This window comes from Pithys albifrons, chromosome 13, assembly GCF_047495875.1.
Source record: "Pithys albifrons albifrons isolate INPA30051 chromosome 13, PitAlb_v1, whole genome shotgun sequence".
NCBI classification, from domain to species: Eukaryota; Metazoa; Chordata; class Aves; order Passeriformes; family Thamnophilidae; genus Pithys; species Pithys albifrons.
The window spans coordinates 8,155,746-8,175,270 of NC_092470.1; the positions used below are offsets into that span (position 1 = coordinate 8,155,746).

At 39.2% G+C, this 19,525-nt stretch overlaps 1 protein-coding gene across 8 annotated transcripts in view; it reads right to left on the reverse strand.

Annotated features, from left to right (window-relative positions):
* Positions 1-19,525, reverse strand: part of TCF12 (transcription factor 12) — a 161,543-nt gene that overhangs the window by 114,320 nt on the left and 27,698 nt on the right. For all 8 annotated transcript variants that reach the window (XM_071568372.1, XM_071568374.1, XM_071568375.1 and 5 more), the window contains 2 exons: positions 4,314-4,387; positions 2,360-2,428 (listed from right to left, as the gene is read on the reverse strand). In XM_071568372.1, the coding sequence (XP_071424473.1) occupies positions 2,360-2,428; positions 4,314-4,387 (143 nt within the window). The remainder of the gene's footprint in view (positions 1-2,359; positions 2,429-4,313; positions 4,388-19,525) is intronic.

Genomic DNA, 19,525 nt, shown 5'->3' on the forward strand with positions numbered 1-19,525 from the left:
TGAAATAAAAGCAACCATCAGCCACACCGCAACAACTAGGGGAGAAATGCTTAATTACAACACAATGCGTACCCCAAAAAAGTCATTATACCAATTTGTTGCCACATTATGAGTATAAATTACAACTCCCAAATACAGCAGGGAAGCTGCAAAGTTCCAGCATCATCTCACAAGAGAAGGACAACACATTCAAGCCCTGTAGGGCGATGTGTTACTGTGCACCACAGAGAACTTGAGTCAAGCACCTCAGAATCTGCTGCAAAGAGCTCAGGAGAGCAACTTCCAAACAGCAGCTTTACCTTCCCCTGCAACACACAGCAAGAGCCAGCGTCTCCTCCAATGCAAAGGACTATGAACACTTACAAAAATCTCTCCATCTCTGTATCACTCAGATAAGGGAGAGACTTGCATCCATCAGCCAAAGACATGCACTGAAAACCCACCAGTGCTGCACATATGGGTGTAAAACCAAGAAGGAAAACAAGCACCACAAAACAGACAAACTTGTCATGGACTTCAGCACAATCATTCAAGCACTTGGGAGACCATCAGCACTATCAGAACTCCACTGACTCGCTAACTACCATCGCTGAATCATTCCTACAAACGATAAAGCTGCCTGGCTCTTCTCTTCTCCCACCCCCAAGAGATATCTTTCCAATTTATTCATTTTTCTAACAAAACCTTTGGCCTATGCAAAGGGGATTTTGCACACAGAAGTCACTAATGTCTCAGTTTGTACCTTGTCACAAATATAAGATCACAGCCAACTGAAACACAAACACCCACTGCTCTTCCGGTGTTAGAACACCATTTAACATTATTAGGTAACAAAAACACAAGGCTCCTATTTAAGGTTTCCTAGTCTTCAACATTATTTTAAAACACTACTGAAATAAGAATGGGGTTTGCTTTTAATAAGTATTACCAAAGACTCTTAAAACAAAATAAACTTCTGTCCAATATGAGAGACGGTTTTCTGAATTAATTATTGATCAACATATTAAATTACACAACAAACACCCCACCCCAAGCACAGGGATATATATCTAGTTTTCACAGTGAAAAGTTACCAATGTTTACCCACTTCCCCAAAAAACTGTGCCCACACCAACACTGGTCAACAATGCTATGAATAAATCAAAAAGACTGGGTGAACAACAACATAGTAAGGTTTGCTGATAACAAAAAAAATTTAAAATAATCTTAACTAAATGTTAGTGCAGAGTTGAAAAGCAAGTTGTCCATGAAATTGGTAATAAAAGAGCAGATAAAATTGTGTAAATAAACACAAAATAAACATGCTAAAAAATAACTCAGTGTCATAAAAATGCAGTAACTGCTGTACAATGTAAGAGAAAAATATTTTTCTACACATTTTAAAACAGTATCACTTCAGATCTCAGTGACAGTCAAAAAATGCACAACTTTGTAATGAGTAAGAAAGGAACAGCAAATGAATGTATCGTTATGTCAGGCAGAAATTTCTGGTGTTTCCCCATCCTGACCAGTGCACACAGCCACAATCACCCCAACGCCAAAGTTTCCCAGGAGAAGCAGAAAGATTCAGAGAGTGGCACCAAGAACTAACCACAGGTCAGAAGGTGTAAGAGCAGATATCAATAGATTACAATTCTTCAGTTTGGCTGAGGAAAACATATAAAGGGCAGGAAAAACAGAGATGTTTGTGAGGAAAAGAATTATGAAGTACATCAATAACAAGCAATTGTTACTATTCAGAACACAGGAACATGGTAGAAATCAGTTAAATCACTGGTCAGCACACCTGAAGGAGAAACATCAATATTTTTGGCACAAAATGCTTGTAATTATTGCCAAAACTGTAACTGAAGTCAGAAAAATTCCCAAGTCACAGAAAGGGAGTTCATCAACAGGTGTGAGAACCATGTCCCAAAGGGTGACTCTGTCCAGGAAATCCAAGTCCCAGGAACTGGGGCTTTGCTAGGAGAGTACACTGTAAAGGGGGCAAAATATTTGCCCTAAACTTACACTCTTTGATCAAGCATCGTTGCTGGTCACAATCAAACCCTCTGCACTGACCTGAACAGACCTCTGGCAGGAGTTGGCCAAGACAGACATCCTTTAGCCACGATTGCACCATCTTTTTTCATTAGCCTTTAACAGGTATGTACCAAACCATCACAAAATTCCAATGCCATTCAGCTGAAAAATTTGTCTTTCCCTGCCTTTGGAAATTCCAACCAATACTGAGCCAACGATCTAAATTCTTAAACAGTTTTGCTGTGACCTTTAAAGGAAAACTCCAGTAGGAGGTTGAACATGGATTTTAAAAAATTTTTTGAAAAATCACACACAATATAAAAAGAATAAATGGTACCTCTTGAGATTTCAACTTTTCTATGTCTGTAGAGAGGTCTGAGCTTTTTCCATGAAGACTGCCATTTTCCTGTAAACAGACAAGTAGTAAGAACAATTAGGACAAGAATAACATCCTGTATTGAAATCATGGGGAAGAGCACTGGATTAGAAGTTGAACGTGTAAGACAATTATAACTTATTTAAACTCCATGTTAATCAACACAGAGAACAACCTATGAATGTTAAAAGCTGTGTATCATTTACTCTGCCTCCTGAGAAGCTGATCTATATTCTTACAATACAGACCCACACACTCATTTTAGCTCTTCCTCAGAGACATCTGCTCTGGCAGCCTATGTGGGAGTAGTCAGAAGTTCTTGTTACTCAAAATTCCCAATCAGTAATGTGCCTCATTAGCTGAAAGAAAACCAAAAACCAAAGACCATACATCATACCCAAAATTTATGCATGCAAGCTTGATTTAGACTGGTAAATGAAGTCCAGTGCTTTTTCAGTGAATTCAGTACAGAAGAGAAATTCCTGTGTTCCACCTTTTTTGCAGAAGACCATAACCATGGGACAAATTAATTCGTGCCTCTTAATCTTTACCAAGTCTATATTCTTTGTATATATATTTTTAGTGTTCACTTTTCTGTGGAGAACACAGGAATGGAGTTTTCCTGTAAAAAGAAATTGAGTTTTCTTTAAAAAGCAAACTGTTGTCATTTAAATGACATTCCAGACTGCTATTCTTTATTGCCTCATGAAATATAAAAAAAGGGGTAAAAAAGCTAACACACAAGGCTCACTGACTTTACATTCCTGGAATGTTAGCTGGCTGATCCTCTCACAGAAAAAAAATTGTGATTAATACAGCCACACAGCCAATGCATCACAGGCTCAAATTCCAGTTAGGTCAGCTTAACTCATGATCGATTAAAATTAATCAGCAACATCATAAATGATTGTCAAAACACCACACATTTACAAGCAGAATATGAGTTACTTAAAGCTGAATAATTTCAAAATAGAAGAGGGATTTGAAGGCTGGGCTTCATGCCTCCAGTCATGAAGGATGTTTAAAAGAATGACTAATTTCCACCTTGTACAGAAATATTTCTTCAAACCATAAAGCACTCCTACATTTATTATAATTCCTTTACTAATGATCAATGGAAAAATCAGGACTTCATGGTAAATCTTTCTATTGCTGTCTTCCAAAGTCAGGCAGAGGCTTTAACAGTATCCAGAGAGCTGAACAAGACCCTGCAGTCTGCCCATCCCATTCCATGGCACAGGAAAGCTGCAGAGATGCAAATGGGAACACAGCTCTGGCTCAAATGCACTGAAATCAGAACATCAGGTGTGCAGTGTATTTCCAGTTCAGGTACTCAGCTCTTTGGCTTTTCGGGAGCAGATATTCATAAACCAAAACAGAGCAGAGGAAAGGGAATGTGAGTTACGGGGGTAAGGCTTGCTTTTGACCACTGAGTTGGGCTTTAAAAGGGTAATGCTGTTTTAGGATATTAGATACTATCAAAAGCCTTCAGCTCAATAAGCAGGATGGATGAAGCTGAAACAAGAACAGAAGGAAGGTGTTTAAAAGAGAAGCCTCTTTTCAGCATCATGACACAGCACATACTGTAGCTGGGTAATGTTAATGGAGAGGCAAGCATTCCCTACACTTTTCAAATAAATCTGCTCCTCAGTAACAAGACCTCTTCATTTTCATGATCATCATTCATTCAAGTATACAGTTATGCATGGTTTATTTTCATGAATTCTTAACCACATATATTTTAGCCTTACAAATCTGAATCACTATTATAGCCCAAAGTCATTAAAGTACCTAGAAGATGCTAACCTGTGTATTTAAAGGAGTTTAACCTTCAAAACTTTGCCAAATCATCTGCCAATTTTACATTGTAGATTCCCATAAACTTTGAATATGAATTATATCGTGGACATCTTACCCTTGAAGACTCATATGAAGGACTTGGCTGACCGCTTGTTCCCCAGGATGTGGCACCTGTTCGCTCATCCATACCTGGGAATAAAAAGAAAAATACAGACCTATAAGAAATGATAGCAAAAACAATGTTCTCTGATGCAACCTGAAAGAACATTCATCTGCTTCCATGCACTTAAAGCAAATTCATCTGCTTCCACATACTTAAAGCAGCATTTCTGAAAACCAAATTTAAGATGAACAGTTTCCTTGTTAATTAGGCTGGCTACAGAGGAACCTGCTCATTTGGACACCTGCAGCTGCTGAAAACAGGAGCATAAAAAGCCAAGAAGATTTGCCAATCTGCAGTGTCTGTCCTACCCAATCCATAAGAAATTAGCATGAGTAACAAAACAAGCACAACGATGCGAACATCGTGGCATTCTGCACAGCCCGATTTATCCTGCATCTTAAGCACTGAAGATTGCAGCACATACTGTGAAATGTATACTTGTTATCTACTCTCTGCTCTTGTCTCTTGCTTAAGTATTGTAAAATGTGCAAAATTATTTCCCCTCCTTGGCCTTCACATGACACACAAGATATTTTAGCATAAGGGGGAAGAAAGGCAAGACAGACTGGTTATATTTCTATGACTTTAAAAGCCCACAGAGACTCATGGTGCCTGCCCTACTAAAACAGTAATATTTTTTACACTCTGTAACGGTTCTTTTAGAATCAGTTCCTTTTATGCAAATCCAGGTTACAGCTCACCAGAGAAAGGGGAAGGAAAAAATAGGGAGATCTTTAAACACGGTATCAGAATACATATCCCATATTGAAGTCAATTTCTATTCAAATTCAATTGGCCAAAGCATCTTTAAAACACATTCCCTAAAAACAAATTACAAAAGTACCTACGGCAAATTCCTTCATATTGGATAAGGCTGCTATTCTAGCAATTAGGTTCCTGATTATCTGTATCAACTACATTTTTTTCTGAGGTGTGGAACTTCCATCCTAACTGCAGACTTCCATGCACTTCAGCCTCCAAAACACAACCCATCACTTCCCCGTCACATCAACTTTTCTCATAAAGAGCTTTGATATACAGCATAAATTCTTTATGTGATATAAACTATTTATGAAGCTTTATAACATCATAATTTATAAATAAAAACTAAGTGTCACAATTTACAAGTAAGAGTAGAGTGCAAGTTACTCCATACAATCATCTCTAAATCCTAACTTTGTACTGCAAGTATAACATTTTCATTAGTATTTCTCAGACTGGTCATACTACAAAGTAAAATGTAATACTTTAAATAACTACCTATGGGCTACTGGCATTCTAATAATTCTTTCCTTAAGAAATGTCCTTTATGAAGCTATAAAATACTGTTTCGACAAAGACAGCCTGCAGAAGGGACTGTTAAACTGAAAGTACAATATAATCACCCACATAAAAACTACAGACACCATTTGTGTCCTGCAGGAAAGATCCTCCAGGTTAAAAACATCCTTTGAAAACGCAACCCCACCACTCTATTGAGCCAGCAGTTTGGGGAAGTTCGCTGCGTTTTGCAGCTGACAGCATTGTTGTTGTTTCATTGTAACTGGTCCAGGAGCTGAGTAAAGAGTCGTGGCTGGCACTGACAAAGGCAAAAGTAATCTTTTGGCACAATTGACTCTTTTCTGCCAGAAACAACAGCGCTAGTAATCCAGTGATTATCATAACAAGTCTTGCAGTGCTTTAGTTGCAAAAGAGACATATGTGGGGTGGGGAGAAAGAAATATATCTTACTGCAAGACAAAGTCCTTGGGAAAGTTTAAGACACAGCACATCATATCAACCATTTGGGGAAATATGTCAGTTGATAATGGTTATGCATAGAGTGTTCAGATGCGTGACCCCTGATCAGTAAAACATGCTACTCATTTAAAAATTTGAGTCAGTAGGACATAAGGACTTATGTTAAGGTTCTGCTAAATCAGCACATGTACAGCTAAAAATTCTTGTATTTTAATTCGACCATTTGAATTATGCAAATAAATTGTTTAAAGAAAATGCTCTAAACCACAAAATCTAACAGTTTACATTGGGAGGAAAAGTAATTTCTCAATACTTCCAGAATTCTTTCTTCTAAAAAAGCCCAGTACAGTTAGCTAGAGTTGTCAGCAGTACCAACACACTTGCTTTTCGCTGCCAGGTGTCTTTTCTCTCCTTTTCATGCAGCAATTTTTCTTCTTAAAAACCTCAAACATCTAAATGTACCTGCTAAACAAAACTTGCACACAAGGAACACGCTCTCATATTTTAAATCCCCTGTGAAGGCTACAAGAAAAAAAATCATACACTGCACACAGAACACCAGCAATCTGAGTTACTGCTGCTTGACATCTGGATTTGCCTTGGAACGATGTCCCTGCTGCCCTTGGTCTCCATCAATATAAGACATCAAACAAGAGGAGACCCAGTCAGGCAGCAACGCTCAACCAGAAAATCAGATACGTGTCTCTGATGGCACTCAAGGAGCCTGTTCTGGTTTGTTCACTAATGTGTTCTTCCATGGACAACAGAGGAAAACCAACCAAACACTGAGACAGACCCAGACAATTTCTCACAGGCTAGGCACAACCAACCAACACATACTTTAATGCAACCAAAGGCAACTCAGTGTGAATGAGGCACGACCATAAGATACACCCTTCGGATGGGAAGTTCCTGAAGTGGGAAATACTCAGTAAGAAAGAACACAAAGTCATCTATGGTAATAAATTAAAGAAAGTCTCAGAGCAAAAGTGTCATGAAAAGAGTCCTAGTGTTTTCCTGGGAAATGCAAAGGAGAATGGAGGAACTAGAGGGATCATCACCTTGGTACAATATCTTCCATAAGGAAGCATGGTGGCCAATTCCAGTATCCAGGAATTCAACATGGATGTTAAAAGGCAAAGGAGAGATGTGACAGCAGAGCACTAAAACACGTGCTACATGGCAAAGGGTTGTGCTATTCTCAACCTCTATAGGCAATGCAAAAAAGACAGAAATTGAACAACTGTGTATTGTTATAAAGGTCCAACAACACAGACACGTGTTCAGGCAGACGGAAGTACAAGGAGGTTCTATCCCTACTTCCTTTTTTAGTAGGCATTGAAGACAGAAAGTAATCAAAATGACTCATGATGTCATAGTTCTCAATCAAACCCAACTGTTTCTGTGGCAGATCCGCTGTACTTTAATGAGGGGGTGATTAGTCAGTGGTGTTGGCTCAAGCACCCTGAGCCACCACACTGGGGCACCTGCAGCATCACGGCGGGACATCAGCCCTGCCCTGGCCAGCAGGCACAGCACAGCCCAAACCCCCCGGCCCTGCCCTGGCCAGCAGGCACAGCACAGCCCAAACCCCCCGGCCCTGCCCTGGCCAGCAGGCACAGCACAGCCCAAACCCCCCGGCCCTGCCCTGGCCAGCAGGCACAGCCCAGCCCAAACCCACCGGCCCTGCCCTGGCCAGCAGGCACAGCCCAGCCCAAACCCCCCGGCCTGCCCTGGCCAGCAGGCACAGCACAGCCCAAACCCACCGGCCCTGCCCTGGGCCAGCCCAGCCCAAACCCACCGGCCCTGCCCTGGGCCAGCCCAGCCCAAACCCACTGGCCCTGCCCTGGGCCAGCCCAGCCCAAACCCCCCGGCCCTGCCCTGGGCCAGCCCAGCCCAAACCCCCCGGCCCTGCCCTGGGCCAGCCCAGCCCAAACCCACCGGCCCTGCCCTGGGCCAGCAGGCACAGCACAGTCCAAACCCACCAGCCCAAGGCCCCGCAGGCAAGGCTGAGCGCTCCTCACTCACCTCAGGAAGAGAGGGACAAGGCATGAGGATGCTTTCTGGCTTTAGGCATTGAATTCTAAAAAGGCTTTGCTTAATGTCACTTTTATGATGCCACTGTGAGTATTTGAAGCTCTTCTAAAAGAAAAGCTGAAACAACCTGTTGCCTCATTACTTTGACATATGTATTCATTCTGAAGAAATGGGTCAAAACTTTCATCTAATAAAAAAACTAGATCTTTCATTTCAGTTTGATTGTAAGTTGTTCTCACAGGCATAAGACAAAGAAGACCATATTTAAAACTTATTTCAGGAGACACAGGCTCTAATGTTTGTGTAAACACGGTAATATACTTTATAGGGTTACCATCTGCTATGATGTTGATCAAATAAATGATTTGACAAAAAAAATCACATTTTGGATTGTTATACTAGGTACTCAAGGTATGAGTTTCTATCTTTTATAGCTTCTTTATCCAATTTTGTTTCAGAGTAATGATATTCCTTCAGATAAGATTCAGCAGCTGAAATCAATTACAAAAAACCTACATCACAAACCATAACAGTGTTGATTGTGTTTTGCATCTTAGACACACAAACAAATCAATCTACCATTAGGCCATATATTGCAAAGGTCTATTGTGAAGTTTAATACCAATTATTACCTAAAACTATATTTTAGATCTAAACTTTCTAGTAAGGAGGTGCAACGAGAAATAGTATTTGATGGAGAAATACTATACTCAACTAAATATTTTAACTTTGAATAGGTTAAGACCAGTTTTCAGCCTCTTCTTGTTGCTTTCAATTGAAAATATTTCTCTTTTTATAGTGGACAATGTTTTCAATAACATAATAAAACCATTTATATTCTAACAAAGAACTTGAAATTCTCGAGTCAGGTAAATAAATAAAGACAAGACACAGTTCCACACATTTGTTACTCCGGGTGGGGAAAGGATATGGACAACAAGGGGGCCATAATTACACTCAAACCCAAAAGCAGCTTTGACAATTGATGTAATGTGGTGGGCCTAAAATATACAAAGCTAAGGGCAGTAATCAAATTGAGAAGAGAAATGAAACACGGGCAACCTATCAATAGCCTAACCACTTCAGCATCATTGGGATAAATTCAGATGCAACATTATAATTAGGTACAAGACAAACCACTTTCATTTTAAACTACATAAGTAGAGAACTTTCCTTCATCCACTCCCAAAGGAAAAGCAAGGGGAAGTACAGGCATGGAGGGGGAAAAAAAGAAAAACTTCAAAATACTGTTTCTTGAAGAATGTACTGTTTGTCTTACAGCACATGAACCCCAAATTCCCCCCATCCCTCCAGATCAAAGGGAAAGTTACTCCCCTGTAACAGAATTGCTTATCAGAGGCTCTAATGGGAATAGCAGAGCAGTGTCCCTTTCTGTGCCTTTGCTCCAGAGCAGATGAATGGAAAAGCTATGGACATGTCACAGAAACACCATCTTGAGTTCAGAGTTGTTTGGCACAAACTCTGGACTCCACAATTCCCTCAGGAAACTTCCCAGGATCATTTTAATTGCAGGGTGCTGCTCACAGTGTCCCCTGTACTGCCCAGCAGTGTCACAGCCTGAACAACTGACCCATCCTGGGCTCTAAAAGTGACATTTCTCCTGCTCCTACCTGTTCATGTCTGCCCTTCCCCACTGCCCAGTGAGGTTCATAACATGACAGGGAGGGCTGTGAACTTCCAGCTTGTAAGGGCAGGGATTTAAAAGCCCAAGGAAGTGCTGCAGGGGCTGAACCCCCGTGGTTACCTCAGTGAGTGCCCATAAAACTGGCTTCCTTTCAAATATCAATCTTTGCAAAGATCAGTTTGTGAGATCTGTTTGAAATATTCAACAGTGATTATTAATAGTAGTAAATAAATTAATTTTTCATTTTTAAAACACTGTTTATCCTGGAGAATTCCAGAGTGTGATTATCTGACATAGCCAAGAATAAACATCTGGTATGTCTGTTATTGTGGAAATTATTTTAAGAATAGTCAGAATATGCACTACACAAAGTTCATTTCTATCTACAGAATAGGCAATCACAATTAAAACTTCAGTAGAACTAAATTATTCAAATGGGAAGAATGTGCAGCAAGTACACAATTTGCCTGGGCAATAACTAAAACTTGGATCAAGATTAAGATTGACAAATGTTATAAATTAGTTGTAAGCTAACATATCAGCAAATGAAATTCCTGTATAGAAAGCTCTTTAAAATCTATACATTCAAAATTACCTGAAAGAACAATATTTTCTCAGGTCAGAATAAAACTTCAGAGTGTACACTTGAAAACTTCTAATGCAATGAAAGACTTACATTGTATAAATACAAAAGAAAATGAAAAAAAAAACATGCTGGTTCAGGAAAAGTGATGAAAAGCTTGAATTTGCTTTAAAGTGTTTATTAGTATCAAAAGTCAGTACCAGTAATACAGTTCCTGCATAACTATCAAGTATTTTTTAGATTTGTTTCAACTCATTACCTAAATACAATTTGCTATTTTAAAAAGGGCAATTGCTACTTTTAACTTGATTTCATAAACAGTCCTATTCATTTCTTGCAATAAGACCCGTGTACTCCCTAAGAACAATGCTGGGTTATTAATTCCTGTAATAGCAGCACTCAGAGAAATGACAGAAATTCCCTGCTTCTCTTTCCTCATATTCTCTGCTTCTGAGACTCTAAATCATGTCAACGAACACACAAAGTGACCTGACATGACCTGGACGCTCTGAACACAATACAACCCTCTCAAAATAAAACTGGAACTGGCATTTCCCACACAAAATGTACTAAACCAGAAAACTTCACACTGCTACACACATCTTTACAAGAAAAGTACATCAGGTACAGTTCAAAGAGGAGAGCCTTATTTACAGTTCTGCAGGTAAAATGCTGCATGCAATGCACTTGTTATTTGTGTATAGTTACTCAGACAATTCAAGCTAAAACTAATTATGAAAAGCATAAAAACCAGCATTTAAACTATTAAAAAAAAGAATTTCCTTAGAAATCCATAGAGGTGCTCAAAACACTACACAATAGTGTATTCTTTGCCCTGGGAAAAAAATATTTCTCTATATTAATACAAGTTTTAACATTATTCTTTGATCCAATTTAAGGTTAAAATTCTAAGAGAAAAACTAAAATGAGAATCTTCCTGAGTTATTCTGTATATGAACATTTACATGTGTGCACACAGAGTATGTTTTGAAGCCTCCCTGGCCACAAAAGTGAACCAAGCAAACAAGCCTTTAGCAGGGATGGAACTCAGAGCTTTATTCACAAGCAAACACACACACTCACAGAGCTAAACTGCTATTAAATTGCTTTGTGCTGCTTGTTCCCCTCTGTATGTTGAGCCACGAAGTGTCAGACTGAACAGCTCTAACCAACAAGCCTCGAAACTGCCCATCAGAACAATCCATTCTACTGGCAGATTGTCCTGTGGTTACTTCAGTTATGACTCAACAGCTTTATATAACCACACACTTGAAAATATATATATATATATATTTATATATACACTCCAAATCAAGGCCAGTGTCACAAGACTGCATACACCAGGCCAAAAATATTCTAATACAGCCCCGTGGGCAACAGCAACTGTCACCAACTGTGTTACAACAGCACAGAGAACTGCCCATTCAGGCACAGGAACACAATAAATCTGAGTTACACAGCCTATAACTCAGGTGCTAACTCTCATGAATAAGGAAAACATTGCAAGGGTGACAGCTCTTCTCACAACATGTCTAAAAATGTTGAGAAAAAGTACTTTCAGTCATTTACTGTATCACAAGATGTCCAGCAAATTTTGACCCTATTGAAAATAAACTAAAATCAACCTCAGGTCTATTCCTTCATGGTGTTGATGTACATGCATCTTTACACACATACAATTAAAATAATCCAATTGCAACAAACTAAAAGTGCTTTGTTGATATTTAGATCATGAATACATTAATTGCTATTTAATTCTTTTAAGGAAAAAAGAGACCCTCTGAAATACCAAGCAGAGAGAGAAAAAATGAAAAAGTTTGTGAGAAACATCATATATTTTGAAATTCCAAGTTCATGAAGGTGAACCAGTGGGGAAATCACACATCAGATAAAAAGCTTGCAACTTGGTGAGCCAGAATTTTGAACCTTAAGTACAATAGCAAGTATAGTATAAAGTATAGCCAAGTAAATGCCAATGTAATTCCACATTTACAGTTCTGTGACTGGAAACAATTAAGATCACAGAAGTCTGAGTTTGAACTTCAGAAGATCCAGACCAAGCTGTTTCCTAAAGGCATATGGAAGAAAACCTGTGTTTGCTGAGGTACACAGCACCTCTGTATCCCATTTGGCTGCTCCCCAGTACTGAAATCTTAAGCCCACCTGTTACCAGCAGCTCGACACCTCAGCACCTGACACCAAACCAACAACACACACCATCTAAAACATCTGACACTTTTCATAAAACAAAGCATGTAGAATACAAAGAAGTCCGTAAGGTTTTCAAGTTTGCCTCGAGACAGGCACATCTTTAGAAAGATTTCTTGTGATTTCTTGTTCTACAGAGCACATCTAAGTCAGCTGCAGGAATCATCTCTCATTACTGAGGAAAACAGAAGTTACACATCAAGGTTGTGTCAACTTCAGCTTTTCATGAGAGAATTCAGGCTCTTTCAATACAGCTGGGGAAAAGTACTATACGAATATGTCAGCATTAAACATCCTCTTTGAATTCTAAAAACAAAGTTTATCTGTTCAGTATTTAAGCAGGGAAGAATGCTTAATGGATAAGTGCAAGCACTGCACATCTGTTCACCTAAGCCAGAGCTGTGGTAGGTTAGCTCTAAGTTATATGAGAATAAAACAATTGAATAAATACAGCAAATGTTGACTTAGGTAATTATTACCACCAGTCTCATTTACCTCTCTCCTCTTTTGCCAAAAATCAAGAGGAAAGCCTCCATACTGCTTCATTTTCAAACAAGAAAGAAGCTTTTGCAAGGTTAGGGCTTCACCATTTGCCCTGCAGCACAATGAAGTGCCTACCAGTTTGTCCAAGGGTCCCTCAGTATAAAAGCTGCTTAGGGCAGAATGTGTTTTCTTCTGTTACTTTAGGCATGGAGGAAAAAAGGTTTAAAGCAAATTAGTAAAAAATTTCTAGAAGCATCTCTACCTGCATTTATATAGCCTAGAATTTGAGCTGATGAAGTCAGCATTAGCCTGCAGAATCAAGGACTACTTTTTCCAGTATGCACTTTGTACCAACAAGTGCTTCCCCCTCCATAAGCTGGCTGGAATGTAATAAGGCTCTTGCCAGATGTCCAAAACCAACAGTTCTCAGTAATTCCATTACTTCTAAAAGTCATAGCCAGAATCCAGTCTGAACAAACAGAGATCTGGCACAGTCTGTGCTGCCAGCAGAGCCCTGAGAAATCTTAAAAAAAACCCCCAAACAAACAAAAAAAACCTCAATAAACCTTTCTTTCCTCAAAACTGAGACATTTCTTCAAATCACTTATTTGACAGAGATTTTATTGGTATTCTTAAATCTCATTCTCAAAGTAAAAAAAAATAAATTATGTTCTCTGACAAAGGAGAGAAATGTGTCTTCAAATTTCCCAGATATTATTACATCTGCCCAAAGCCTTGCTGCACCAAGCTGCTTGCTGCCTGGGCTGGGAGCTGCCTCTGAGGCAGGCAGGCAGGCTTTGTGTTGACAGCTCCCTTAGTGTGAGTGGCAGCAAATGATGGCGTGCCCACAGTGCTGGAAAGCTGATCTGATCCAGTTCAGCCTCTGCACCACCAAATGAGGTGGAAGGAGGACTCTGATGCTGCCAATGGGCCGTGCACTGACACTTGGCAGTGCTGCAGCCACAGACATCGAGGGACCCTGGTGGTTCACCTTCTACCCCCAAAAACATTTCCTTCTCTTCCTCAGGTGTTTCCATTCCTTTCCTTTGTTTAAAAGAAAGGCTGTTTCTCCCCTTGAACTAGGAGGTGTCAGCATAGCTCAGTGAAGCACAAAGCTGCAGGGCCCTTGTGTTCACTGGGTTCCCCTTCATCACCAGACGCTGTTACCTGACCTACTGATTTGTGATCCAGAAGAACCCACATTTTAACTGTCTTCTGGTACTATATCCATGTTGTTACAGCTTGTAAGTCTGGAAAACTACCTTTCAACAACAAAATAACACCTGTAGAGGATCAGTAATACAGAACTAAACTTCTAGAGTAGTCAGGACTCCCTATTTAGCATTGTGGTATTTAAATACTAAAGAATAATTACAATAGTTTCACACTGCTAGTTTAGCAAAAACATGCAACTACTCTGAAAATAACTTAAAGTGGTACACAGCAACTAAAAAACCCACAACTTACTTGTCTGTTCCAGAAAATAACAACTAAATTTGACAGGGTCTGGCTCTGGTGGAATCGAGTCCAGAAATATCTCCATTTGCTGGTAAGGATGTTGAGATTTCTCCAACTTTACTTCTCAACCAAAGACTTTTTCTTTCCTGTTTGAAGACTTCACTGATATTCCTTCCATTTCTTCTGCTTGCTTTTCATTGAATACTCCACAGTCTAGTTCAACTGCATAACATTTCTCCCTGGCTTAAATCCTAAATACCACACTTTTTATAGAAATCTGAGTTTTCAATGCTTTTCTTGTAACAAGTGTTACATGAGTTAAAACACTCTTAATAAAATGCACTTAGAAACCACGCACACTTCAGAAGCAGAACTTTGACAAAAAAGTTAGAACTGGAATTTATAGTCAACTAACCCCATTTAAAATTGCCTTCATACTCTGACAGCCTTACAGCTGGAACTGACATACCTGTTGCTGCTCAAGTGCACTTGTGCTGGGTTTTGGTGGGCTTTTTTTTTAAACGAGGACAAGTTCCACTTTGAATACAAAATAAATTTGCTGTTGCTGCTTCCCTGAGTATGCTGTTACAGCAGTTCTGTAGGTTATAGCCAGAAAATGCTGAAAGCCAATAAAATACAGCAGAGAGTCTTCCTGTGGCAAAAAGCACCCTTACATAGTAATTATCCTACCTACAGTAATAACACCGTAGTAAAGACTTTACAACGTTTACTTAAGTAGTCAGAAAGCAAGTAGCAATCAATAATTTTTTAATTCCTCTTCCCAAGATGCTTTAAAAGCCTCTCCTTTTACAAAGGCATCAAATAGTCTCATAATTTCATTCCTATAAAAATTACACCTTAATTTTAAGAACCAATTTCTAGAGCATTGAAACTAATGATTTTACATTGAAATTAGGACAAATGCATAAGTTTAATACTATAGTGAGCAAGAAGTGGAAGGATACCAAAGCCCTTCAACTGCCCAGCACTGCAGAGCACAGTGAGTGCCAGCCCTGCCCGCACAGCCCCCAACCTGCAAAGCTGCAGCAGCACCGAATCCCTCACACAATGAGAGCCCCACAGGGCAGCAACACCCACCAGCTCCTCACAAGGCACTTTGTGCAGGAGCCACTGCCAAACAACAGTTCATGAGTCAAGGTTTGTGTATGCAAACACAGCCTGTCTTCCTAACCAAGGGCTGGCTGTCCCCAGAGGAGGCCACGCTGCTCCCTGTCCCCACTGCCCACGGCTCGGCTCTGCTGTCCCACTCTCTCCCAGCAGCACCAAGGACCTGCAGTAAAGCTGCTCATGGAGAAACTTGAAGAAAATAGAACCATAAAAAAACATGAAAAACCCTTGCTGGTTTCTGGCCAGATGAGCTCACAGAAATATTTCACTCCCAGGCCAGAAAGCACCAGTGCTGGCAGAAAGGAAAGGGAGAGTCAGGCAAGGGCAGGGGCAGGGTTGCACCAAGGGCCAGGGCAGCCAGTCCATCACTCTGCCAGCATTGAGACTGGCTGTATTGGGAAAAAAAAAAACAAAAACAGTGATTTCTGCAGAGGACAACAAAGAAAAGAAAAAAGCCACCCATCACTGTGCTGAAGCACAAGATCCTGCAGTTTACTTTGGGACTATCTGTATTGAACCATTGGTGCTAAGCCAGTGTGTGAGAACAAAAACTGACTAAATGCATACTTGAATTATATCAAACACCAATAAGCTCAAAAATCTTTAATATATCGAATCTGCTCAATGTCAGGGTAGAAACAGGTTACCCGGAAGTACAACACTGTCAGAACACTCACACACTTCATTGTTCACTTACTAGAATTTTAGCTAAAAGTTAAAAGAGGAGTAAATTAACTTCAGAGGAATAGGCAACAAAACCCAAGCATTTTCCTTCCCTCTGTTTCTTCTGTAATTAAAATGACTAGAAGTAAGAATCTTTATTTAAAAAATGTCAAAGTACATTTTGAAATTTAGCCAAAACAAGTCTTGGGTTCCATGTGTCAAATAAGTTGCTTCTGTAAGTTACTATCTCCCATTTTCTCTTTTGTATTTTAGAATCTTAAGCATTGCCAAAACAAGCCAATTTGAACACACTGCCCCTCTGGGTGGTGACTTCAAGCTTAAATTTTGCTGGTCTTAAATCCTGCATCTCCATATTCCTGCTTTCAGTTCTGGCAAAGCTTTCAGGCTTTGCTTCACTTTGTACTTTACTTGTTCATACTCCAACACTCCAACGCAATGAAATTTGTAAAAGTGCCCAGACTTGCTCAACCCCTAACAATAAAAACATTACCATTTATAAGGGTTATCAAATAATTTTAACATGACACAGACTCTTCATATTCTGTTAAATACATAAAATAACAAAAATTAGATCAGTTTTTGTCTTCTTGAAAGAGACAACCATAAGCTGGTATTTGGGGAAGAATTGTTTATTTTCCAATCACAAAGAATATTATTACCTTTCAACATACTATCTTTGCAGTGTTTTGCAGATAACACTTTGTGAAAGGGTAATGAGGCACCAAATGTCTCTTCACATCCCCATTTACAAGTGAAGGATTGCTGAGGGTTCAGAGGAAGAACAACCCTCCCTCCCAGATGTGAGAGAGCATTCTGAGGATTCACACGTGTAATGGGGCAATGCAGAATAAACATCCCAAACAGCTCCACAGCACATGTGCACTTGAGCTAAATATCAGAACTTACTCCTTTAGACAAGGCTGGCCCACATACTTCTATGAAAAATAATAAATACTTGTAAAGTGAAGCGAATTCATAACCAAACACTTCCACCGAATGCTGTGCCCATTCCACAGGTGCACGAGGCACTTCCCTGACAGCCAAATCAACACAAGTACCTGACTGAATTTTCACAGATTATATGAAAGCCCAGTGGATTGAAGAAATCCATATTAAGGCACCTGGCAATAATCATGTGAAACAAATGCAGAAATTCAAGTACAAGAGCTACAGTAGGAATTCTGTTCTACTTCACTGCACACACCTTGACATGCAACGCTTATATTTCAGAGGTCACACAAGGGAAGTAAACACGTGCATCACTCAGGTATATATATAAAATTTGGCCTATTAAAAAAAAACTGGGTATAGCACCAAATTACAACATCAACTTACCTGTAGGAATAAGATTTTTTGTTAGGATTTTATTTATTGCTTTTTTTAAAGAAAAGCCATGTGAAGAGTAAATCTGAAGGCACTTCTTTTTACATTTTCAAGTTTACTGTTGAAAACTTACCCTGAGTAAGATATACATTCTTAACTAATTATCAAGAAACTGTAACATTGTGTACACTTCAGTCCCTAAGACCCCTTTAGCCTAGTTTTTGTTTTCCTAAAGGACTCAGAGTGATCATTATCTTAATGCTGAATCTATTAAGGGAGAAACAAGAGAAAAAAAAACCTAAAGAAAAAAATCCTAAACAATAATCCTATGAATTTTTACACTGAAAATATGACAAAATAACAGAGTAAAAAGAACATGGAGAAACAATCAATACCTGCTTTTATTAAAAAAGGTTCAAAGTGAAAAAAAAATTCACACATGGCAGAACCTGTTAAGACCTGTGAAGCCTCTAAGTCATCCAACTAATTAGGTTTTAAAAAAGTCTTAAAATCTAATAGATCCCATTCCTACAGAATTTCAATGCAATATAGATTCTTAACTCTTTCATTGTAAAACCAGAGTTTAGTCGTTTATAAAAGACTGTAAAAATACAGGTGAAGCTAAGCCCCTTCATCTTATTTTCCATTAAGACTGAAGTCCATATGAAGTCACAATTCTATACTTGCTGTACTTGATTAAATCCAGAGTAATGCCATCTCTAATGCTACTTACAGAGAAGTAATAGAAGAATCTGATGTGGTGCCTGTATTGATCTCGTGTTGTATTCAACACTTCTTTTGTTGACAGTCAATTCCACCTCCTTCACACCCACATCCCTCATTCTAACACGAAGTTTACAAGATTTTTTTTTTAAATCACAATGGATTTTCTGCTGAACAGAAAATATAGAAATTACAGAATGGAACATCAGTATTTTAAACAGGTCTATCAGACTCAGTATTTGGCCTAAAAAAAATCCTGACTATGACAGTGTCATTGTTATGTGTATGCCACCTTTTACCCAAGAAAATCCACTCAACTCCCGTTTTTAAAACAGCTTCAAAATTAGAAGTCTGTAAGTACAGCAATATTAAGGCTGTTGAGCTTCCAAACGTGTCCATGGCAGGGCTGATTGGCTGCATCACAGCACCCAAGAGCCCCAAACTGAATCTAAATCACAGCAACCAACCAAAAGCACAGGCAAAGGCACTTTATCCTCCAAGCACCAAGGATTCTAAAATACAACGAATGGATAATGTACAGAAGCTGGTGAGTTAAATAAACCCATATGATATATATATCCCTACAAACAGCATATATTTCAATAAAAAAAAGGTATAGAAGTCTCAAAATCAACTTCATGAACACTCTTAAATTATGGAATAGTGTCTGAACGTAGTGATTGCAAATGTGGGTATAGCACCAAAAAGGTTGTGGGGGGTGGAAGGCAAGATGCTGTGGATGAGAGATAAGGGGAAATGAGAGTGAGCTGCTCCACCAAGGCTTTTACCAGCTTTTTCTTTGTCCCTTTATGTTGTCAGCCTCATTGGAGAAAAAAAAAAAAAGAAGCTTTTATTTTGCTTACTTTCCAAATGCAAACCAACTAATTCAAGGCCACCAAGAGCCTCGAGAGGGAGAAAGAGCCACCTGTAGAGGTCACCATTCTAAAAGCGGATCAGTAAAAGGGAGGCAAAATGTCAACTCCTCCCTTTAGGAGGGATGTGATGTTGTGTGTGTTGAACAAGGATAATTTAATGCACCTATACACATACATGTGTCCTCTCTCCTGTAGACAAACAGCATGGGAATAATTTTGTTCTGATTAATACAACGTGGAAGAAGATGAAAACAAAATTCCTGAACTAGTTCATCAC